Source organism: Fulmarus glacialis, unplaced genomic scaffold, assembly GCF_000690835.1.
Source record: "Fulmarus glacialis isolate BGI_N327 unplaced genomic scaffold, ASM69083v1 scaffold36193, whole genome shotgun sequence".
In the NCBI taxonomy this organism is placed as follows: Eukaryota; Metazoa; Chordata; class Aves; order Procellariiformes; family Procellariidae; genus Fulmarus; species Fulmarus glacialis.
The window spans coordinates 30,550-54,922 of NW_009204260.1; the positions used below are offsets into that span (position 1 = coordinate 30,550).

Here is a 24,373-nt window from a genome sequence, read left to right on the forward strand (position 1 = left end):
GATCTAAGCTCCTAAATTGTAGAAGATTAAAGTCAGGTGAGATGAATCCCTCCCTCCCTGGTCAGCATGCTGAGCAGAAGCAATGTTACAACCCAGGCTGAGCTGCACATTACTGCAGGTTTGGCTGGGTCCCAGAGGGACTATTTGCATAGTAAAGTACTACTCTGTGTAACCACTCCAAAATCTGGTCCCCAGGGAGTAGTAACGGCTCTTACAGCATTTGATTTAGTGTGGTGAAGAGTCTGCAGTGTTTGAAGAAGGTGGAACAGAACAAATTGTGCTTCTGCATGTGAAAAAGGGGGAGGGGGATCAAGTCTCTGCTAGAAATGGTAAAAATAGTATTTTGAGTGATATCACTTCATGTATTTTAAAGAACTAATTGGGATGTTCTCTCTACAGCTGCCCTGTCAGCAATTAAAGCATCAGAGCTGTCACTAATGAATGCTACTTAAAAGTCAGCATTTTTAAAGATATCTCACACTAAAATACCACTGCTGATTCCTAGAGGAAAAACCTGAGTGGTGTGTATTGCTATGCAGCCGTGACTATTGATTGTTATTGACATTTTAATAGCTGATGCAGAGTCAAGACAGCAAGTCACCAGGACAGAATTAATGATACAGTTGAATCTGACTTAACTTCAGAATTATTCCTTGTGAAGGTGCTAAAAATTTGTAATACTCTTTTGTGTTAAGTAGTTTTTCAGCTTGGGGCTTATGAACACCTAAGATATCTTAGGTACAGCTCGGCGCTGTACTGGTGTCAGCTCAGCTGCAGGTAGCCAGTCACTGTACAAAGGGAGCTCATGTATAATTAGACTTAGTATGATCAGCAAATGGGTACAAGTTTTTCCTAAAGAGAGCAACAAGTATCTTGTGTCCTCTGAGCTTGCTGAGTAAACTCCTGTACAGCACTGAGCTCCTGCTTAAAGGCAGTGAATTGGCATTGCTCCCACAGAAATTTGTGGGGGGTAAGTCCTCTCTACAACTGGTCTGTGTATGACTTTGGACAAGGTGCCTGTAGGTTCGTTTTCTGCTACTTTCTAATAATTTTTGAAATGTAGACTGTTATCTTTTCAGATCATGCATTAGCCCAGCTTATAAAAAATAAGAATAATACTCACATGCTGTGCTTCTGTCTCTGTTTTTACTGCCTTCATGTGAAGAATAAAGCATAAATTGATTGAAAACACTAAGCCAATGTTAAGTACGTAAAATGTTATACTGTTTTCTATATATTGATTAGATTTCTTACAGAGACTGTGTGTTTTAATTTGGCAGAGTAAATATTTCAAGGATTTGTCATTTCAATGATCAAGGTTTCTTACATAAGTTTTTGTGTGGGAGGCACAGAGAAATGGCTTCCTCTTTCTCCTTTGTAATACATACATGCATATATACACTATATATTTTAAGGTTATTTTCCCAGCGTGGCTGGACATAGAAATTGATGGTTGAGTACATACATGGAATTACGGTAGCAATCTCATTAATGCTTTTGTAAGAGGGTCCTCCTATTAAGGAGATTAGCAAATCTAGTGAGAAGTTAATCTTCCATCTGTTAACTGGCCGTAAGGTATCCAATTGCCACTTACAGAAAGCAAAAGGAACTGAGTTTACTCTGCTGAGGTGGCACAATTTGGGGTGCATCAATACCTACACCATTGATGTTCATGATTTTTCTGTTGATTTCAGTGGACTCTGGATCTGCCTGATGTTTACGGTGGAACACTTGCAAGGGGACTTACTTCCTTAATAAATAAATAAAATCTTCGTTAGATTGTTACTCTTTCCATTTTTCACATGTTCAGTCATGCTGCTTCCTTAGTCAGCGATGATATATTCATTTCTAGAGGTAATGCTTTGGCACTTAAATAAAAGACCCACATTTCACAAACACTGAGAACCCATGGATTGCATAAAGGACATGGCAGATCACAGAGATAAAATTATACTTCAGGCTCTTTAGATGTTAAAGGAGGCTACTGTTTCAGTGCCTCTGCAAACCAGGCCACTTGAATACTGATAATAGCTGAGAGCTGCAACTAGACATGGCAAACGGGGTAAGAATATACATTAAGCATGATTGGAGAACATCTTTGTCCTTCTGCCAACACCCTGCCGACACCCGCTACTGGCACTGTAGGGGTCTGGCTTTATGAACTGTAAATGTTAAAAAAGTGAAACAGCATGTAGAGAGTTCACTGTACTGCGTAATGGGAAAAAGAAATTGAGGAGAAAGGGAGGGTCAAGAGATTGATTCGCTGGAGTCAGACCAGGCATCCATTTATTAACATCTACATTAGAATTCACAGCTGTAATTTTTTGTAAATCTACATTACAGTTCATTCTGTGGTCAATCAGTTACAGTTATTTCTGTATTCTTGACAGATCTTACTCATTGCATCACAAACTGATTTGCTGACGAGTGGTTGAAATGTTCTCCTGTACTTTAAGTTTTTCTTTGATGGGGTAACAAAATGTAATGGAGTAAAGAGAGGTGAAATGTACAGCTGACCAGGAAACACCATGGTATAGTTTAAAAAATACATGAACTTGAGATGGTATTTTACAGTATTTTATGGTGATCTAATTGAAGTGCACCTTTTTGCCAGATGTGATATGAACTGATGGTCCTTTCTTGCCCACCACTGTAAACGCTGCTGGGTTTTTAGTGTTGCTCTGCCCACTACACTTGTTAGCATAATGTCAGCTGGAAACCTCCGACCAGTCAGGGCACTGCAAGTTTATCTATGTCCTCTTTAAAGCCGCAAGGTTGAAGTATTTTCATGTTTCAGACTGTATTAGTTCAGTCTGTCCTAAATCAAATACCTTGTAAATGAGATTAATCTCAGAGAAGGTAGTCCGTGTGTATCAAAGCTCTAAGAAACTGCTTACCTGGCATATTTATTTATAGAGCACTAATCACCACGGTGCCTGGCACTGTCCCCCATCTACATTTGCAAGACAGTGTTGAGCTGACATGCTCTGGCTTGCAGTCCTTGGATTAGAAGGGCAAAATATTTTCAGGGAGGGAACACTTCTCCTCCAGCCTTTCCCTGCTGACCCAGGAGATCCATAGCCCAGGTAATTCAATCTGCAAGGCCTCTAGTGCAAACCTGCCTTGAAGTGAGTGGCTGTTGCATTGCTACAGAGCTGGACTGACTTTGTGAGATTTTACTTGTTTCTCACATAGCACTGGTGCCCACCAATCCTACAAAGGAAGGAGACTTATCATGAGAAATTAAGTGGAAGAAAAAAATTGAAATAAAAAAGTGAAAGTCTGTAAATTTGACCTTTACTGTACTCTAATGTTTAGTAGGACAAAATACAGGAAGGGCCAAATTTTTAAAAATTGGGGAAATTATGTATCTTCCTTGTAAATGACTAGGTATTTTGAGAATGCACAAAGTCCTGGCTCGTTCTCCAAGTGGTGTGGGCTTAAAGCTACCATTCAGTGAGTTTGTGGAGGCTGTATGTGACCTGTGCTGTAGTTAACACAAATGGAAGTTTTCTGCTTGTTCTTTTTTTAGGATTGCCTAGTTGTCGCTACTTAAAGTCACCATAGTTGTTGACCCTCGGGCTAAGCAATCCAACTGTACTGTAAACTCCTCAATGGCATTAAAGTCGCTGAAAGGAGGGTCCAACACGAGTGGCAATATCTGCCTCATGGCGAGATTTGGAGGGGAGCTCTACAGGTGGGGAGAATTTTTCTCCCAAGAAGGGGGATGTCCAGGGATGCCGCAAGCAACCAATTTTTCCCACATATAAGGTATCTGTTGATCCCATTTAGATGAGAAATTGATATATTTTTATATGCAACCCAAATAAAACATTGCTTGCTTTAACTAAAGCAGAAGTGCTTCTTCCATCAGCTCCAATGCAAGATTCACATATGCCTGAAGGAAGAAGAAACTCTGAGTTGTTTAACCTGCCTTGCTATGTTTTCATGTGTGTGACATACCTGTGAATTTCTGCTGGCAGGTCACATTCTCATTTCAAACTAAAGTGCCAAGCACGTCTCTGTGAGATGTGGACAGCATTTTGTACAGAAGAAGTCTGTGAAGGCAGCACAGACCCAGAGAGGTCCTTTGTTTTGGGCTGGCCCACCACAAACTGTGTGGCAAATTTCAGGTAAGAATTGAGATATGTTTTATTTACCAAGTAACTTAAATGTTTTTAGGCTGACGGGTAACGCGTCCGGGTATCTCGGATTCATTTCAGCACCAGTGAAGGTGGGAAGCAGGAACTTACCGATTCTTAAACCAATTCCTTCTACTGCTGTGAGCAAGTCACTTAACCTCCATGCCTCATCTTCTGTCTCTCTGCAAATGTGGCAGTGATACTCGCTTATCACTTAAAAATTTGAGAAAATACGTGATTTAGCAAAGCACTGCCTGTGCTGCAAACTTGCTCAGTGGAAATTCTCTTTTTTGGGGTATAATTTGACAAACACCTTGGCTAATTAATAAGATGAACTACAAATAGTAAGCAGCCAAGCTGATGAAAGGATCAAAGAGACCCTCGTAGGACACTTTTAAACAGAAGAGCTTGTATTGGAAGTAGCAGGAAACATACAGTGAAATACTGACCTTGTCCTATTTCTCTTTTTAATTTAATTGTGCCAGAGAAAATGTCAAAATTCCTCTTAAAGCAGAATCTCTGAATTTTAATAGAGAGAAAGATTTTTGGGCAGTCTTTGCAGTATTGACTGTAGGACACATAAGGGCTGTAGAGCTAATTTCAGTGATTAGGCTAATTTTAGTCTCAGTGGGAGGGCTCTGTCGTCACTTTAGATAAGGGAGGGCACCGTCCCCCTGAAATCCCAGCTGCTTAGCCACAGTAATTTGGCTGGGTCTTGGGAAATGCATTTTCCTCTTTACCAACAGAAAGCAAAAGCTGACGCATGCAGCTTAATTTGTATGTCACGTTGTCCATATCCGAAGAGAATGCTGTGCACAAACTGCTCTCTATTGAGCTGGTTGTGCTGTTTCTGTTTTTTTCACTTAATAGTCCTGAAACAAAGCTGAAATTTTCTATTGACTTTCCATTGAACTCTTGCCAATAAGCATGAGCTTTGATCTAGAGACAGTACATGATTCTTTATAGCTATCAGAAAGTAGTTGGATAGGAAAGCAATAGGTTCAATCAAAACAGAGTCAGAGATTTTATAGAAGTGAAATTATTTTATGTCTGGTGGTACACAGAAAAATCTAAACCGCCATGCATGAGTCCGTAGATGCATATCTGACAGAATTGAAGCACCCAAAACAGAATCACATTTTTAATGTTTATAAAGTGTGCATTCCCCTCACAGCATCGTTCAGTATGTTTGTAGTTCCCTAAATGCCTGCTCTGAAAATTTGAAGAACTTGATTTGCAGAAGCAGCGGTGGGAATAGCAGTTACTCCATCTGGGGCAGGATTTAATTCAAGAAAGTTGAAGCAAAATTAGGTTAGATTCCTTGCACTATCCTATTATTAGCTACATTTAACTGGACAGTTTGTATCCTTGAAAGTGTATAAACGAGATAAAGATAAATGAGATAAGCCTTAAAATGTCCAAAGTTAAACCCTACTAAGTACAATGGGACCTTTTTTCATTGTGGCTTATGTGTACTTTGTAATGTGGTCATAAACCAAGTAATAAGTAAGAAGAGAATTAGAATAGTGAAAGCGGAAAGAAGTCTGTATACTTGAGGAAATACCTTTAAACTTTTGAATTAAACTCTTATTTTAAAGTGCACTCCTCTTCTATTTGGACACTAGTTTAAGAACTCAACCCATTTCCTACTGAATTCACTGGTAAAGCTTTAACTTCCATATAAAAGCTGGTAACTGGGGCTTTTGATCTCTGTGGCAGGCTTTTCAGTTGATTTTGCAGGGAAACAGATTTTTCATTCAAATCTGGAAAAACCTTTTAGTTTTTGTAGGTATTTATGGAAATTGCAACCAAGAAGCAGTCTATTCCACCGTGGTTTGTACAAGGGCTATTTTTGTATTAGAATGATGACTGATCTGTCCCTGTTTTTCTATAATTCTTGCAGGTCTGCAGAACAAAAGGAAACATGGCTGTCTTTTTTGCAAAGGTACTTTATTATACAATCTTTGAAGACACTTTGAAATCACTAGACCAGTAATTCCCAAGCTGTGGTACCTATGCCATCATGATAGATAAGCTCTTTCAAAGTGATATTAAGAAAAAAAAACATCTCATGCTTTCTCCCTGCAGAAGATGGTATGTGCTATTCATGCAATGATCACTATACAAGGAGGGAAACGCTTCCCTGTGCCTGAACGTGGCTCAGCACAAAACTGGAGTGATTCCTGTGACACATGGTCCCTTCCCTAAACCATCACTTTAGTTGAGCCTGGGGCTCTTTCCGTGGTGATGGCATCTAAGCAAGCCCAGCTCAGGAACCTCTGCTCTAACCTACCTGCTGCTCATGGCTGGCTGTATTTTGGTCTTACAAAATGGACCCCAGGCTGGAGGGTATGGTGGGAGGGTTTGCGTAAATAGAGCTGTCTTATTTCAGTCAGTGTTTCAGCAGAAAACTACTAGTGGTGGTTTTGTTTTCTGGTCACCTAGTTCTGCTGGTTGAGGTTTGTGTCTTTATCTGAGTCTTCAGAGTTCCTGGGGTTGTTTAAATCATCCTTGCTGGAGATGATTTCTAATTCACTCTTCTCCTGTTCAGTCTTTTGGACTGGTCTGTACAATGGGATGTAACTGATTCCAGTAGGAGCCTATACTGCAGACTGAGGCATCACAATGATGGGTAGTTTTAGCTTGATTTTTTAAATCCAGTTTCTCTGCTGCTTACACTGATTTCTACAATGAACTTTAATACAACAGGGCATTGCTGGGGGCCACGGTCAGCATCCCTTCGAGATATTGCTGGATGCTTTCTTGTCCTCAGAGATCTTTCTACTGCAGTACATCTGCAAATAATCTGCTTCTCATCCAGTTATTGCTTGATTGCTATTTAAATCTCCATTTTGCTATTTGTATTTACGATATTAAAAATTTACTTGTTTTGTACTTGTTTTGTCAGTCGAATAAGAGAAGAGAAGGAAAAGGACTATCCTAAAAGCATTCCTCTGAAGATAATTGCAAAGGACGTGGGAACTTGTGCATATGTAAGTGCTCTTGAGCTAACCAGGGGTCTAAATCCACATCACCTATGAGTGCTAGTCACCTATAAATCCTTTGGATATTGGGAGGGTTCCTTTGGGTTGCAACCTCCTTTAAGGATCTAACCCCTTTAAAAGACTCAGCATATGCAGCCCTGAAATGTTTGTTTCCTGTGTTTAATACATGAGTTCCTTTTTAAAGACAGTGTGCTTGATAAGAAATACTGGTTCTGGCACACAAACTAAAGACTGTATGGTGTGAAGTCCCAAGAAACACCTCTAGTGGAACTTATACATAAGCATCTTCACAAATGCCAGTACAATGTACCCTTTTTTTGCTTGTAAAACTGATCTAAACCCACAGCTGCCTTAATTCAATTCTGCAACGTTGCAATGTGTTTTATTGTTTATAATGATCGTAAGTCAGTAAAGCTGTCTATATGAACACCCTGAAATTGCCTTAAACATGTTTTCCATCAACTAACTGATGTTGGTGAATTTATAGGCACAAGGTAAATTGGTAAAGAAAGGTCATCCACAGGGTGATTTGCACCTTTTTTACTAAGTCATTTTTAACCAATTTAAACTAAATTCTTGTATGAGGCCAGTTCCCTAGGGATAGCCTAGCATTCAGTGATAATCCATCCATTCTTCCTCTGCTTCTTACACATTTGTCCTTTCTTTCTAACTGTGCTTTTAAGATCTGTATTTCATGCTCAGAAACCTAAAGAGCATTTGCAAGGACATGAGAAATTTTTACAGAAGTTAGACTTCATTGGAGGTCTTTGCCCAACAGTGAATCTCCACTTAGAATTCTGTATTTGCATAGACATAAGCATAAAGCTGTCTGCCTTTTTTCAGAAAATCATTATTAAGGAAACGATAATAGTTAGAATTGCCAGGTTGCTAAGACAACTGTTAATAAAAAATAACAATAATTGTGATGATAGTTCAAATGCAGGACTGTGGATCAAGGTGTGCTCAGGTGTAAATGTCTATAAATCATACATGCACGCCGGTGTTGCACTCTTGTACCAGGGTTTGTTTGGGCTTTTTTTAAATATCTTGTCTCCTTAGCTATAATTAGCTTATGTGCCAAGTATGGTTTCCTGATCCTGACAGTCCTAGAAACGACACACTGTAGTCTAGCTATTATCAGTAACAAAACAGTGGAGGAGCAGATGGGAACTTTGTGATGCAAATAGTTCTTATGGCACTGTGGTCCCTGTGCTACAGCAGCTGGAGATGCCCAAGAATTATTTCATTTTTGGAGGGTAGGGAAGGCTGAACACAAGACACAAACCATTTTATTATATTCAAGCCAAGAACAAAACTTATGCAAATGTGCTGACCTCCTCCTGAGAGCCAGATGTCATTGCTTCAGGCAAATGTTAATTTTTTTATGGTATGAGCATTCAGATATGTCCTGAAGCAAGATATACAGTATTATCACTACTTGCCTTTGATTGCCATGGCAGCCATCAGAGACTTACACAAATGTACAGCTCAGATTTCTAAATGCAAAATGTCATGGGTTTGTTTCACGTGAACATCCTATGGCCAGTATAAAGTTGATATGCTACACAGGGGAGCAGGGTATAGCAAACTGTCTTGGGACTTGCAGTGAACATTTACATCCCGGCTCTGCCACTTTCCCTTCTTTGGGCCATTGGATATACCTGGGTGGTTTGTTGCAGTGGGCATACGTTTGTTCTGCCAGGGCTTTAGGATGGCCGTGGACCAGCTGCAATCCAAAAGCTGTGTCATCTTGTCAGCAGAGCCAAACTAGCATGCCTGTAAAGAGGGCTTAGTAACTTCTGCTTGTTGTGTGGGAGCTGCCCGTCGACTTGGAAGTGAGGCCAGTGTGGGTGTGATGGTGCAAGCAAAAACCACTCTGGACATGCTCTCCCCACTTGTTTTTGCCTCTGCAAGGTGATGGCAGCAGTGCTGCCACATCCTGGCAGGGCTGAGGATGGAGTCATTAATCCTGGTGTGTTTGAAATGCGCTGCCCTGCATAAGAGCAACCCATGGTGCGGAGGTACAGAGCATTGCCCAGCTGTACGGGAGTAATACTGGTGCCAGGCAGCAGGTGCTGAAATCTCACTCTGGAAAGACTGCCTTGTGGAAAGTAGCACTTTCTCTGACACGAAGCTCAGCACTTCGTGCTGGTCACTGTAGCTATTTAGAAAGCAGTGTTTCTGCAGATCTGTGCTTTTCCATACTGCCGATCAGCAGATTCTGGTGGATGCCAGAGAGGTAGCATTTTAACTGGATGAAAGATTACCAGCAGGAAGCATTTCTGGTATTAAGCCAAATCTAGCTTTGAGAAGTCTATATAGAAAGTGGCAAAGGATATAGAGATGAACAGCCCATGTACAGTATTTTCTTACCAGGGAGATCTTCAATAGAAAAGGATGGAAATTATTAACAATTGATATGAGAACGTCTTATTCCACCAAAAACCTAATTTTTTTCAAAGGAAACTTGTATGCTTTTAAATTAATCAAACCATTAAGTGTCCCTCATGCAGTGTCTAAAGCGCAGTTGGTGGCTGTATCTTTTTGCATGTTTTAATGTGGAGGTCTTGTCCCCAGTAATCATGGCACTCTCTCATCTGATGGAGTTGTTGGGGAAGCAGGGAGCAAATACAGAAGGTATGTGACAAAACAGAGGAATCAAACCTTGGTCTCAGACAGCTGGGTCTTTATCTATGTAGTATAACTTATTTATCAATGAAATTTTAACAGGATATTCTCCATTTTTCAACAATGAATTATGCAGAGCTATTGCACTTCAGGTACTCTTTGCAAATCCAAATTTTTAATGCCACTTTCCCCTTCTCCTTTTTTCTGTTCACAGTCAAAAACCTTAAGTGTAACCAATGTTGATACAGCAAATGATGTAATTCTCATGGCCCTGCAGCAGCTGGGAGTTAATGTAAGTCCTTACACCAGTTTTAATGAGTCTTTTTGTAGTCATTTTAATAATCAAATCTTCTTCTGCACTTTTCCCAAGTTTTAGGATATGAACATTAATTAAATCTTTTATCATAGCAATTCAGTGTTGTTGAAATGAAGCAAAAGTGCCTAGCTAATACATAGACCTCCAGAGATCATCAAGTGCCTTGAAAGTTTTGAATAAGTTTCTCGTCCCTGTAAGGGATCCGTCATGTTTGAAGCTTCTTTTAAATCTGTTTTGCTGATGCCCAAGAGGAGATATCTTGACAGAAGAAGTGAGAGTTTGATACAGCTCCTTTTGCATACTTCAGTGTGAACAGGAAACCTATTGACCTGCTTGTTAGTTGGTTTCAAAGTGTGCAAATGTGCATGATCAGCTGTGTCCCCAGATTACAAGTACAAGCACTGCTCTCAAGTGTCCAAATCAGACACTCTAAATATCCATGGACCTTTAGTGTCATGTGAGATACAAATGTAACTGAGTGATTGCACAGAATCTGAATGTATCCAATTGAAGCAATGGCCTGAAACTGTTTTGGAAAAAGACTTTTACAGCACTTAAGATAGCGCAGGATAGTGCACCAAGTAGATGCAGCGATTCCTAGTAGATCAAGTACTGCCTCAACTGGCTCCCTTTGCTCTAAACAGGACAAGGTAGTGCCTTAGCTGTAATAATGAATCAGTGCCAGGGATAATAATTCTGGCTCCCTTATTCTGTTTCTCTCATTGTTTCACAACGTGGCTCCAACCAACACTGATGGTCATAGAAGCTCCTGGATGACAGATTTTTAACTGGCCTGTCAGTCTGCTGCATGGGTAACAAGATTTTTTAAAATGTCTTAGTCTTGAGGTATACATTGATCTCATTGCATGGAATCTGACAAGACTTTCCGTACCATAGCCCTGAGTTTGAAGAGTCAAATAGGGCCAAATGACATTCTTGTGTGTCCCCAAGGCTTCCGGAGACACCCAGCAAAAGTGAGACTAACCTCAGAATTTGCCTTCCCTAGCATTCATTATCCATAATTTATGCAGGCTTTTAATGCATCCAGGGGCCTATTCTGCTAGCTTGGTATTTCCTAGGTACAGCAATTTCTGGCTATCTATCTGTCTTGTTATGGCTCAGACATCCCCTTTACACCAGGGCTGTGGCTCTGGGCCGAACTTGGGATCCAGCAGTCTATCCAATTCAGGTAGCTCTGGAGTTGATAGAGGGACTGCAAGATGAAGAGGATAATATGTGAGTTAAAATCCATCCCATTGTCTACCCCAGTCTGCACCAAAAATCAAGAGACTGCGCTGTATTACAACTGCAAGTCTTCACTGTGATGTGTTTCGCTTTTTTCCATTTTATGGGTGTCATTTGCACTTCATCATTTTGTGTACAGAAAAAACAGGAAAATGATAGTATTGGAAGAGAATATTTTATTTGAGATGAGCAGGAGGAGGAGATGGTTAGGTTTCAGCTTTGTGTTCTTTTGTATGTATCACAATCAACCCTTTCCTCCTCTTTGCATTTTTATTTCAAGTGGAAAAAGAATGAAAACCATCTGAAAGATGTAAAATCTTGCCTGCAGAATTATTTTCCCAAGTAATATACCACATTTTTTCACTGCATCTTCATAGCATAAAGCCTTTTTCATTAGAGGCATATCATAAGATTAGCAATAAAATCAAACAAGCTAAATAAATTAAGCTGTAGCCTATATATCAATCAAACACCCAACCCCCTCGTAGAATCGTTCTGAGTGGAAGCTTTTCCTTATACGCCGTCTCAAGGTTTTTTATTTATGTCCAGAGGGAACCACTTCAAAGGAGCTCTACGACTTTTCAATGGCAATTATAAAAACTACATTTCACATGTGTGATTAATGGGGCTATTACTTTGGCTGAGTTCACTCTGGTTTAACGCATCAGGGTTTTTCCCTCTGTGGTTTGTCTGGTAAAATGACAACTAGTTCGTGCAAAATGGCATTGATCATCTGTTCCAAATTACCAAGTGGGGCAGAAAGAAGGACCTTGGGTTTCCCAGCTCCGTAAGTACACTTGCTGATTTTTCTGGGACAGTCATATTTGTACTGACAAATGGCCTTATAAAGCCCATAAAGGACAACATTTGCAATCGAGAGATGGGCAGTCTGCCTCCTGAAACTGCGCTTACTAGCTCTTCCCCTTCCCTTGCTTCCCCTTCACAGCAACAAACTCTTTCATATATATATTTAAAAGGAAAAGTAAATACCCTTTCTTGTGCTCCTCAGCTGTATTTATTTGCTCCTGGCTGCTTGCCCTAAGGCATCAGAGATGTCTCCAAAGCCTATTTATTTTCCTTCTGCCCCCTGCTAGCTAACTTAACAGCAGTGCTAATATGGGCCAGAAAGCTCTGTCAGTCAGAGAGCAAACTGTGAAGGCTTTATTGGGTGTATCAGCATTACACCGGGTGCATGCAGCAAGCAGAAAGAGTCTTAAAAGCTCTGGGCACTGGATAAAGGTCCAGACAACGCAGGATAGTAGGCAAATCTGTTTAAAAGGAGGTAGGATTTAATTTTAGAGCTTATTAAATACTGTCATGAGGTATTTATCACCTTTTGTAGCCAGAAAACTTTCAGACTTTAATTATCCTGATTTAGCAGTGTCACTGAAAAGGGATTTAAGGTATAATAGATCACTTTTCACACAGTGTATTTATCCACTTGCTATTACCTTTTGTCCTGAGAGTGGTTTATATTAAATGTTATTCTTTTTATCTCTATTGTCTCACTGTCATATCTGAAATAATGTACTGTTCTTCAGTTAAACTGCAACATTGACTTGTATATTTATGCTAAAGGCAATATTTAGAATTTGCTTTCAAATCAGCGGTTTTACACAGCTTTTCCGAAAGATGTTCACATTCTCCAATCCTCTGCAAATTGTCTCCTTTGATGTAAATTTGTTGTCTCCACTGTAAATTTTAAAAGAATGCTCAGCAGTCTTAAAGCACCATCCAGCGCTCCCAAGCCCTTCCACAGAAAAGGGCTGGACAAAAGGCTGACGGCAGCCCTACGAGGAGATTTTGGGGCAGCATTGAGTGCCAGGAGCCCCTTGGGTGCCATCCTCACCTTGGCATCATCACTGCGGGCTCAGGTCTCAGGCAAGGGTGCTCCTGCCCTGCTCTCCAGCACAGGGTACAGGATGCTGTCGGCTGGCGAGCCTGAGCTCTGTAGAGGAGCTGGAGAGATGGTGGAGCAGAGGTCTCAGGTGTGAGGTTGGGGGTGCCTATGTGCCAGAGCACGTCCCAGCGAATGCGATTACCCTGGTACTCAGGACAGAGCTGAAGGGTCACCTTAGCTCACACAAACTGCTCACTGTCTGCCACATGCTCCACAGCAGGCCCCCGCTTCATGCTGCTTATCTGTAATCCCTCCGAGGGATCAGCCCTGTCTCTCCTCAGGTCTGGGTGCTGCTCAGTGCCAGTGGGGAGAAGTGGGGCACAGAGGCGCTGGAGGCCAGGAGCAGCACCCGGGACCGGAGATCCCCTCCATGCTGGGGGCTGCCTCATTTCCAGACTCCTGGGAGTGGGGAGGCACACGGGCCGGGGACTGACTCAGCCACGTGGCTGGGAGGTCTGGCGTGGCTAAGGTCTTGATCTGGCCTCAAAAACAATCCCGGGAGGCTGTGACCTCCAGCCCTCTGGTTCTAGGAGCAGTGAAAGAACTGGGGCAAATCTCCCCCTTTTCCTTCAGAAATGATGGGCTCCAGCCCCTCTCACTGCTCAGAGCTGGACCCTGGTCACATATTGCGCGTGACAGACGCAACTCAGAAGCTTTGCTAGTGGCAAATTTGGGCACTGCAAAAGCAAAGGGGGTTCCTTTGACCCCGCTGGCAAGGTGCAGATTATCCTTATATTGTGAGAAACATAACGCGAACCTGTTCTTAATGGCTGGCAAACTTATTCTTAATTTTGGTTTTAAAGGGCTCTGAAAAAGACTACAAGCTGTGGGTAATTTCAGGAAGAGAAGATGCTCCTTACCCTCTTATTGGTAAGTTCTTGACATGGTTTTGTTTTTCAACAGTCACTCAGTTTTTAGTGCTGAAGGAAGCAAGAAATACAGAGAAGGCTGAAATGCAGTTTCCTCTTTTGTTTTGTTCTGGTTTTCCCATTTTTTCTCTTATGTCGCTGTCACGCAAGTTTGCCTATTTGGGGAGCTAGTCAGATGCTGATCCTTTGTTTTGAAGAGCAATTGTCTGCTTGTGTCACTAAGAGGTTGAAAAAGTTCATTTATTTCTGCCCCAATTTTGCTGCATGAGCATAAGTCTTTCTACAGATTCAGCCTCTCCACTCACTCACCTCCTCTCCTGAAGCCAGTCCAGCTTTACCATATTTCTTCCTACACTTCCAATAGCATTGTTTACTCCCCTCCTCAGCAAAACTCAGCAGAGTTTTGAGAAATGTTCTATTCTTCCACAGCTCAAGTTAACTTACTGGCTGACAGCTCCCCTCTGATTAGGAGCAAATTATTGCTTATGCACTTTCTAAAATGGTTTTTGAAATATTTCCTCCCCAGGAATCAACCCAAAGTTCAGAAGTGATTGGATGGAGTGATATGATTTTGGCCCATGATTCACTGAGAACAAATCCCTTCCTGTTATTAAGAACCTTTCCCTGTAGAAGCCCGGCATTACTTGTGCTATAGGAGTTCACAGATGATTAGAACAAGAAAAATTTGTGGATTTTCTGTTTTCCTCCTGCAAATCTAACCTCAATAAATCTTAGCATTCCTACTTTAAGCAGCCTTAGCTACAAATGCTTTGCTGGAGTCAGACAATGTTAATATTTATAAAATGTCTAACTTGTGCACCTTATAGACAGTGCAAACTGTTTTGTCTTTGAAACGTAGCAGACTTCGTCTTTCTGACTACTATGTGTAGCTTCTTCATATAAAATCACAGCCATGGTTTTGAATATAGAACCAGAGAATTCAGAAATGGGAAAGGCCTTTCTAATTGACTGACTCTCACTGCAAATTCAAGTTACAATCCTTGGAAAAGAAGAATCTGATATAAAATTGGTGCTGTTCTTGATATTTATGCAAAGGTTTATCAGATAAGGCCAGCTTTTATCATAGGTAGACATCAGAATTTGTGCTTCAGCTTCATACTACCTATAATCTCAAATAACGTCTCTTACACTGTCAGTGTTCAAGTCTAAGTGCAAGTTAACTAAAACGTCTTAACATTGCGCCCATATTTAATATATTTCAACTGCCAGGTCTTTAGACAAGTCCGAACAATGTCTTTCTGGTGGCATTTTTGAAAGCTTCTCCAGAAATGAATTGCCTCTGTGTAGTCCCTAAAGATGCTCGTTAATGCTGAGCATAGCTCATTTGCATTAGTCCTGTGATTAACATTTCCTTCCTGTTTCAGCCTCAGACAGGAACTGTAATTGTGTCTCATTTGACTGAGTTGATGGCTGTTGCATGGAGAGGGAGGGAAGATCACTTTCACACTGAATTTTTTGGTTTTGCATGCTCAGCAAAACTTTGATAGATGACTGCTCCCAAAATCTCATTTCTTGCCAGAACCATTTGAGCAACCAATACCTAAACTTTCAGTGTCACAAGTAAAGCAGTAGAAAGAATAAACACTGAATTCAGAAATAGTCACTTACATTTTTTCTGATGGGCTTGTATGTGATACAGCTGTAATAGGTCTGATTTTACTTTTATGTGTGTTTAACTACACTGAACAGTAACTCCATCTCTGCCAGTGTATGATTTATGCCAATGTAAATATGCAGAAAAGCATCAATTCTGAGATTACTGAGAGAGAAAGTGCTGCAGGCCAGCATGCAAAATCTGCTTTTCCTCCAAGGCAGATGGAGTTTTGCAAGTTTCCAGTCAATCCAACACAGATTATTATGATTTCTCTTTGAACAGGACATGAATATCCCTTTGGAATTAAAATGAGCCACATTCGCGATGCTATGCCCCATGGATCAAAGCACTGTGCCTGCCCCAGGCAGCTTCAGGGGTCCTTCTTGACGGAGCAGCTGCCCCAGGAGCTGCAGTGCCAGTTTGTGCTGAAGCCAAGCCGCCTGGCTGTGTGCCAGCAGCTGAACGGTATGTCGCCCCGCATCGTTCACCCACAGCCTGGCTACCTCCCTGGCTCTGCTATAGAAAGCAAACATGCCGGGATGAGGGGGGGTGGAAAGCGAAGAGGAGCACACAGATGTACCTTCCAGCTGCACGGGGGATTTTGCAATGTACCTCTCCCTGATTTGAGTGTGCTGTTGTATGTGTGTCATCTTTGTAAGTTACATTTTGACAAACTGCCTGTTAAATGGTTATTCTAAAACCACCTAAAGAAAGACAAGATCTCTCCCCTGCAATTTTTTGTAAGTCTATTAGCTAAGCTTCTCTCTGCAGCCCTTGCTGTGCTCTGTAGCAAGGCAGGGTGGTTTTATGGTTCAGGAGTCAAGGCTTGACTTTAGCACAGAATTTCCATGCAGTGTTTGTCAGCATCCTTTATCTCAACAAGGTCCTTCTGACTACACACCTGCTTCATTGGGACCCTCAATGGGACCCATTGGCAACACCTAGGCATGTACTTGAGTACCTAGATGAAGTGAGCAAATACAACTTCTTTATTTCAGTTCTCTTTGAATAAAATGAAGACAGTAATATTTTCTTCTGCCTGTGGCCTTGATGCTGCAAAAATATGAGCACCTGCTCTCTGTTTTGTACTCTGCTGTCAATGACGCAATGACTGCTCACTGATCATGAGTAAAACAAACGAGGAGATCTTTACAGGATTGGGGCATTAGACTAAAAACTCTGTAGGGCAAGGATGCATCCCGTAGTGTGTTTTTATTGTGCTTAACACACTGGCATACTCACCTCAATTAGAAACTCTGCCCTACTTCACCATTAATGACCATATAATAATGAGAATAACATCAGCACTCTGTTATCCTGTGCGCTCCTCAATAACTAAAACCTCCCACAATATATGAATAGAATCCATTTGTAATGTTTTTAGAAATTAAATATAGTGAGGCTATACCAGTGTCTATTACAAATTATTCCGGAAATTGATTGCATTTTATATAAATTAATTTCCTTTCCACACTCCTTCATCCCCCCTTCCCCAGTAATTTGTATCATATATTACTTCATGGCATATTTTAAGAATGAGGCAATCTAGCAAAGGGGTGTAATTAGGTTTACAGGCCCCGCTTGGCAGCTGACGTTGACTGGCAAGAGAAAATAGAAATGCAAATCAGGCCTGTAAAGTTCTAATGCAGATGTGTTGTCAGCGGTGCTGTGCAAGCCACAGGAGGGGAGGCGAGGCTGGCTTTGGGGCAGCAGAAGCCTGGGGCAGCCTGCAAGTCATGCATAGGGACTGCACTAGAAGACGCTTTTAGTCCATTCACCTTTCCTACTTTCATCAGACAAAACCTTTTAAAGTGATGTATAGGTCTGGCTGCTTGCAAACCAGATTATCTTGCATATAGTGCTATTCGTTGTGTTCTTCCCAACTCCTTCTCACCTATTTCGATTTTGGAAAATGGTGAAGGGTATCTGTGTGCAAGCCAAGGCTATGATTTGGCTTTGGGTTCATCGTCAGATCAGCAAGCCAAAATCTGTGGTGTTGTTAGGTAACCACTAGGCACACCACCACATACAGGGCAAATTTACAGGGAGCAGAGCCTGTAACCCCACATTTCACTGCCACGCATGCTGTGCTATCCTCCCTCCTATCACTTCCCTGCACCGATACCGCTGTGCTGGACACGCTGTCCCTTCTGGAGGCAGCAAGGGGTAGCTGCCCAGTTGTACCAGCATGCACCATGGTTAGGCAGCATTGCAGGTGTTGACAGGCAGACATGACTGACAACTGGCCGTCATGTCAAACAAGTAGCTGTGTGGACACCAACTGTGGTGGTGTAGTTGCATCAGCTGTCCTGGCAGGATGGTTAAAAAAAGTACAGAAGAATTTACTGTGTGGAGGAACTGGAGTGTTTCTTTGCCTCTCCTGCAGCCTTTCAGCACATAACAGGAATGGTCACCTACCAGTTAAATATAGCCATTGAGTAATGCTCATGAGCACACGTCTGAAAAGTATTGTAAATACTGATTTGCTTAAAGTTTAATTTGAAAGAACTGACTGCTGTCAGTGGCTAGTCTAATCCAGATTATTATTTAATCGTCTGTTAAAATAGAAAGCAAAATTTCAACAAGTTGGTCTCAATACAGAAAGGAGGTCTTTGAAAACTGTTTGACGTTTAGGGGTCTGATCAGAAAGGATGCTACGTTGTTAAGTAGACCTGAGGTTTTATTTATAAGTTTCTGATTAGTTTGCAAGAAGAGGAAATGCCACTTGCATGGCTGGGACACTACCTATGAATAGAAATTCCCTGCATGTAAAATATGAGCAGAATAGACAACTGTTGTGAGCTCTGAGCAAGACCTGCAACCAAAGAAGTATTGCTTTTTTTCTGATTTTGACCTAGAATAATCCACCAGAGCAAGGCCCTGATGTTTTTGTATGGAAGTACTTCTGCTGAGCAATAATTGGCATGGGTCTTGGCTGAGTGGAGGCTGGGCTTCTCCTAGTGTTGTAACTTTGCACAGGTTCAAGAAAGGAAAGTGTACATCCTCCCCTTCTCATCTGCTCTTTACCTTCTCAAGACCCTTAGAAAAGGGGATATGAAAAGGATGAGTTTTCCTGTTGTCAGTGAATGTTAGTTTTGTAAGTGACATGGCATTTCGTTGCCGTACATCAGTTGTTGGTTTCTGCCCTGGTATGTTGAAGAACACTGATTAAGATTTCCTTCCTGTCCCAGGAGAAGCTGCAGTTAATCACAATAACCCCTTGCTCACATTGTCAGTTTGGGCCATGGCTTTTAAGAGTGGAGCAAACAGTGAAAGGCTAAGAAAAGTTCCTAATTTGAAGACCCATTTTTTCCACTTCTGCTATTCCTTGTTCTCCAGAATAGCATTTCTTCCTAATTTTTACTTCCACTAAGATTTACAGGGTTGCCAGAAAAGAACACCGATAATATGTATTTGCCATTATGTGAATAGAACTCCAGTGAAGCAAACCATATTCACATGCTAATATCCAACCCATCTGAAAGAAAAATTGCCATTTTGAGAGTTATAGGTTAGTTATATTCTCCCAAAACATGATGTGTCAAGTAAAGCCTTAGATACTGCCAAGCTTATATTTCATGAAGCTTTGTACTGCTTAAAATGTATATCCTCCTTATTATTTTTTATTAGAAGAATTTTTCATCAGGCTTTCAGATTCATATGTTCACATTTTGAGTTAAACTGTAACTTTTCGTCCTGTAAGCCTCTAATGAAAAGACTTCCACCTATTCCCAAAGGGACCATGATCTAGAATGGAATGACATCTAATGAAAATCACTATTTGGGCTAAAAAACAAGTGTAGTAAATTGTAGGAGAGAAAAGTCTGGTATTATACCACAATCCTTCCTTCTGCAAGCCTTGCTTCTACCCTCTGCCCTCCACAACAACAGAAAGCAAAATGTTTTTGCTTTTTTCCACGAGGTGGAAGAACCAGCTAACAGAAAGGTGCACAGGGTAGGTAAGCTACTAAATCAAAGCTGACTGGCTTTGAAAACATCTAGAAAAGGAAAACTGTATCAGAATAAATTTTTTCTGGTTAGCACTTTCATCATAAACAGTCTCAACCCACCCTTAACAGTAGCCTGTGCTGTTAAGAAGCATTTACACTGCCATATGAAAAAAACCCTTTTTGTGTCCTAATACCGGTATTTCCTTCTCTTTGCACTGCAAATAAGAGCTTCAATTAGTGATACTCTTTAGATATCTCATGAAATACATTAAAATAAATGAAGACAAACGGAGCCCATCAGTGTGTTAGCAGCATGCTGAAATGCCATCTGGAAGGCATTGATTAAAGGGCAGGCATCGTCCCTGGGCCATGGTCAGCAAATGCTTGGAGTGAGGACACTAATGATACGCTAGCTTTGTGGAGAAGAGAGCAAAGGCAGTGACTTTTCCTGGTCTGAAAACATCTCACCCCATTAGTTGATTCTCTGGTGTTACTTGTGGGGAGAACAGGTGCTCTCCCGCATTGCCAGGGGAACTAGGATGCCTCTGGACAGCAAGCTAAGGTGAGGACAGTGGTGTTTATGTATTATTTTTTTCCAAAGAAGGTCTGTGGTTTTGCACCTGTGGATGGGAAATGAGTTATTCAGCACAGTCCAGCTCCGTGTGAAGTCAGCGGGCTGAGGTTTGCCATCCCACACTTAGTGGTAAGTGCTGATCCTGTGGTCCAGCAGTGCAGTGCAGATCCTGTGATCCTCTTAAGAGCGTGGGTAAGGCAGCACATTCTCCACACACACACGCACACGTATGTGCATGGTGGATTAGGCTGAGCCGGATGCCAAGGAGTTGGTTGAGTTCATGACATTTTTTCCTTTGAAACCATAACAACCACCGCAAAACAAATACTGGAATTAGAATTGAAATGCATTTCTTCTAATAAACACCTTTCTCTTTTCCCAGACTTAAGCCAAAAGTCATTTAAAAGGAAAAGATCTATCATAAATTGGGCCTTTTGGCGTGGCCCGGGCGCTCACTTGGACAATGCACCCCTCTCCTCAACATCTGCTGCTCCTGGGAAGCTCTTTGGCCTCTTGCTAACAGCCATCTGTGAGGATGACAACCTGCCCAAACCCCTCTTGGTGAGTCCTAGGCTCAGGGCTGGCTCTTACAGTGATGGAATTTCTTTGTGTAGTGAATGAGAACATGGAGACACTTTGTAAATGGACACTGAAATTACCCAAGCAGAGAAACCAGAAGGAAACCTCATTTGTGGTTCTCAGCAAGAACTTTGGTTTTTAACATATGCTGTGGTCAGGCCTGGTTAATAACAAACAGCTTGAGAAATGTATGTGAGCGGTCTGCTGCTCCGGGCTATTTCTTTTTTATAGCCCACGCTATAAGGCTGGTTCCCTAATCCTCACTTACGCAGTGTAAATAAATGCCGCGTTCACACATACTTTTTAAACCACTCCGAAGATCTCTGTAAAATTCCCAACTCTATAAATGTGGTATCTACTGTCCCATACAGACAGCCCACGCGTGCATACAAATGCTACCTGCCCTTAAGTAGGCAGTTTCAGAGCCTTTCTTGAAGGCATCCCAGGGCAGGCAAGCACTCTGGGTCCTCATTTTTGATCTGACAGCACCACTGCAAAAATAGGTGGGAAGGTGGAGGCTGCAGGAGCATCTTTTCATCCTGTCTCGAGGGAGCGCTAGTGCTGTGGGTGCTCTCAAAATCAGTCCAGGAACATGAAAAAGGTTGTCCTATAGCCCATTCCTAGGCATAATTAAGGCAGATATGTGGCATTTTTGGTCAGGACTGAGGGCTGCCCTGTTGTCGATGCAGCAATTGAAACGTTTACAGAGTGGGAGTGAGCCCCGCAGGATCGGGCCCCTCATCCTAACAGCCCGACTTTCAGCTGGAACAACTTGCCAGAACCCCACTGAAATCACCAGTTAACTGGTTACACCAGTTTACAGGAAGAGATGGTTTGTCTCCTAAGCTTGTACTTGATGTGCTGCTTTATCACTGCCTGAATATTGAATCACACCAGGACTTTTCAGGTCTTTTAATAGCGTGGGTTAGTTATCTTCTTTTAAGGAGGAAGTGTGCATTTTTGTCATTTAGGTTATTTAAATAAGCCCTCCAGAGATGGACTCTGTAAGAACCTAGTCTCCCATTCTCTCTGTCTGAGATATGAGCCAATGCTGCCTTTCAGAAATTTTTCCAAAACAGAAATATTAGTAAATTTTTATCTGAAAAAAACCAAAGTTACTAAGCATAGAATCACAGCTCGGTAGACTTTGTGCTTTGAATCTTAAACACTGTGTTTATGCTACAAAATATAACTAACTTTAGATTTTATGCAGCATCTCTGGAGGATGTAATACTGCATCTGAGGGACTGTGTGGGATTTACCTACAAGAAAAGGAAAATATCAGGGATGAATGCTGCAGGCATGTTTGATATCTCTGCTTCAGAACTTCAAACTTTCACAGCTGAAGGGCTCTCTTCTAGCTATTGCCACACTGAATTGTCTTACACCATTAGCTTCATTCATGTAATTTTGCCTGGGTTTACTACTTTAAGAGGGGCTTCCCAGTTTTCCCTTGTGGGTTTTTTATTCAAAATATATTTTCAAAGTGTCTGTTCATGCGCTAAGAACCTGTGCTGTGGGACTCAGCCTGTTTTGACAGCAGAGCTCTAAATCCCTGCAAAGAAAATGGAAATGCTGACATGAGTCCTGCTGCTATGAAAGGTGCTCCTCCAAAGTGTCTGCACTTACATGAATGCTTGGCTTTCAACTTCTGCAAGAGCAAGAAAGAAACGTTAAAGAAGAAAAGTAAAAATAATAGTTTCCATTAGACTTATTTGCATTGCTGTGTGTCAGGAACACCTACCTTACAGGCCAGACTAAGAAAGTCACCAAAACCCACTGCTTAGCCATTACTGTTTCAGTAACTTGGTTTAATGATGACAGACTCTCCCCCAGTGTCCATTTTCTTGCCATTTCTTATGATAACTTGGTCCTCGGACCACTGTGTGCATGCACGTAATCCCAGACACAGTCTGCACGCGTTCCCCCCTCGGAAGAGACAAACATGACAAATTCCACATCGCTTCCACATTGCTTGGAGCAGGCCTGGGGAGAGGTGACCAGCATATCTGAGAGATGACCCACAGGAGACTGCGGAGAATTAAGCAGCTGGAAAGTATCATGTACATATTACCTCAGGAGAGGTCTCCGATTTCAGCATTTTCCTTTTCTGCTCTTTTTCCTCTCTTATTTAGCACAAGTCAGGCCCTCCCGTTATTTTAAAAGCTAGGCAGGAATCTGCTTGTTTTCCCTTTCCTTTTAAATATCTCATGTAGTGAGCTGCCTAGCTGTTCACTCCTTCGCAGCCTCATTGGCTTCAGAGGAGCCATAAGCTGAGCTTTATCCTCTCTGGGTGACCTCCCAGGCAGGAGCACCTTGCCCCAGAGGTGGTCCTGCTAACAGCCCTGAGCTGCTTGCAGAGTACACGGTACCGTTCACAAGAAGCAAAGGGGGTAAAAATCTGTCTCTGATCTGCTGTAGAAGTGCAGACAGATATTACCAAACAAAGCACTTTCCAGCTTAGATAAAATCTCTTTTTTTTTCAGACATCAGGCATGGAAGAGAAGTCTTTGTCTCTGACAGGTGATAATATTGAACATACTGATGAGCAGTGAGGGTCTCATATCTTCCTGCAAAGTGGTGTCTGGCTGGGGCCACTGTCAGATGCAGAGCTTTGGATTAGGTAGACTACTCCCTTTTTCCCATACCACAGTGTTTATATATTTAAATGACTTGGCTAAAACTTGCACAGATCCTGGAAGATCATGCAGGAGGTTAGTGCAGCACAGTATTTCTGAGGGGGTGTTTTCCAAAACCAGTGCCCCAGACCACAGCTTTGCTGTGCAGTTTGGCATGGCTTGGAGGGTGAGCCTTGACTTGTGTTTCATTTGTGAGCTTTTTTAGGACTCAGAGGTTTTCACCTGTGGCAAAAGTGGCAAAACTACGTTTTAATGGCACTAGACAATAAAATATATTTCTGAGAAAGCCTCTCTGTCTTTTAATTTTGTTTAGGACATGCTTTCCCTCCTTTACCAAGAGGGCCCTTCCACCGAGGGTATTTTCAGACGCTCTGGAAGTGCAAAAACCTGCAAAGAGCTCAAGGAGAAGCTTGATTCGGGCGCTGAAGTGGACCTAGCCTGCGAATCCATATTTGTGACAGCATCTTTGTTTAAGGTATGTGAAGAATGTTTCTTTGCCCCTTTTTGGGTGAGAGCAGCGCAGATCTCAGGCACAAACAAGTAGGACTTTTCCCCAAGGACAGCCCTTAGTGGGCTGAATTAAGAAGAATGGGCTGCCACCTTAACATTGAGAGGATCTCCAAAGGAGGCTACTACTGAATTACCATGGGGAAGAGGACTAGCCAGCTTGTTTTGCTGCCAGCTTTCCTGAGGTCTCAGCTACAACCTAGTCCTGTTACTCTCTTTAACTCTGCTTAAAGTCAATTAAATACTAGAAAGGCAGATTTGTGGACCTGTTTCCTTACTCGTCAGGAATACCCTACCCGACAGACCCTAGCAAGTGTATAGTGTTGCCCAAAGTATTTGGATTAATTTTCCCATGCATCATCTTTTCTTAGACTTGTACATTAAAAACAATATTCCCTGTGCAA

The 24,373-nt window shown here is 41.8% G+C and overlaps 1 protein-coding gene across 1 annotated transcript in view; it reads left to right on the top strand.

Annotated features, from left to right (window-relative positions):
* Nucleotides 1-24,373, top strand: part of ARHGAP20 (Rho GTPase activating protein 20) — a 50,517-nt gene that overhangs the window by 20,695 nt on the left and 5,449 nt on the right. Inside the window, exons 3-10 of the mRNA XM_009574931.1 lie at nucleotides 3,984-4,133; nucleotides 6,046-6,087; nucleotides 7,051-7,135; nucleotides 9,990-10,067; nucleotides 14,040-14,106; nucleotides 16,003-16,185; nucleotides 20,627-20,805; nucleotides 23,776-23,937. Of these exons, the coding sequence (XP_009573226.1) occupies nucleotides 3,984-4,133; nucleotides 6,046-6,087; nucleotides 7,051-7,135; nucleotides 9,990-10,067; nucleotides 14,040-14,106; nucleotides 16,003-16,185; nucleotides 20,627-20,805; nucleotides 23,776-23,937 (946 nt within the window). The remainder of the gene's footprint in view (nucleotides 1-3,983; nucleotides 4,134-6,045; nucleotides 6,088-7,050; nucleotides 7,136-9,989; nucleotides 10,068-14,039; nucleotides 14,107-16,002; nucleotides 16,186-20,626; nucleotides 20,806-23,775; nucleotides 23,938-24,373) is intronic.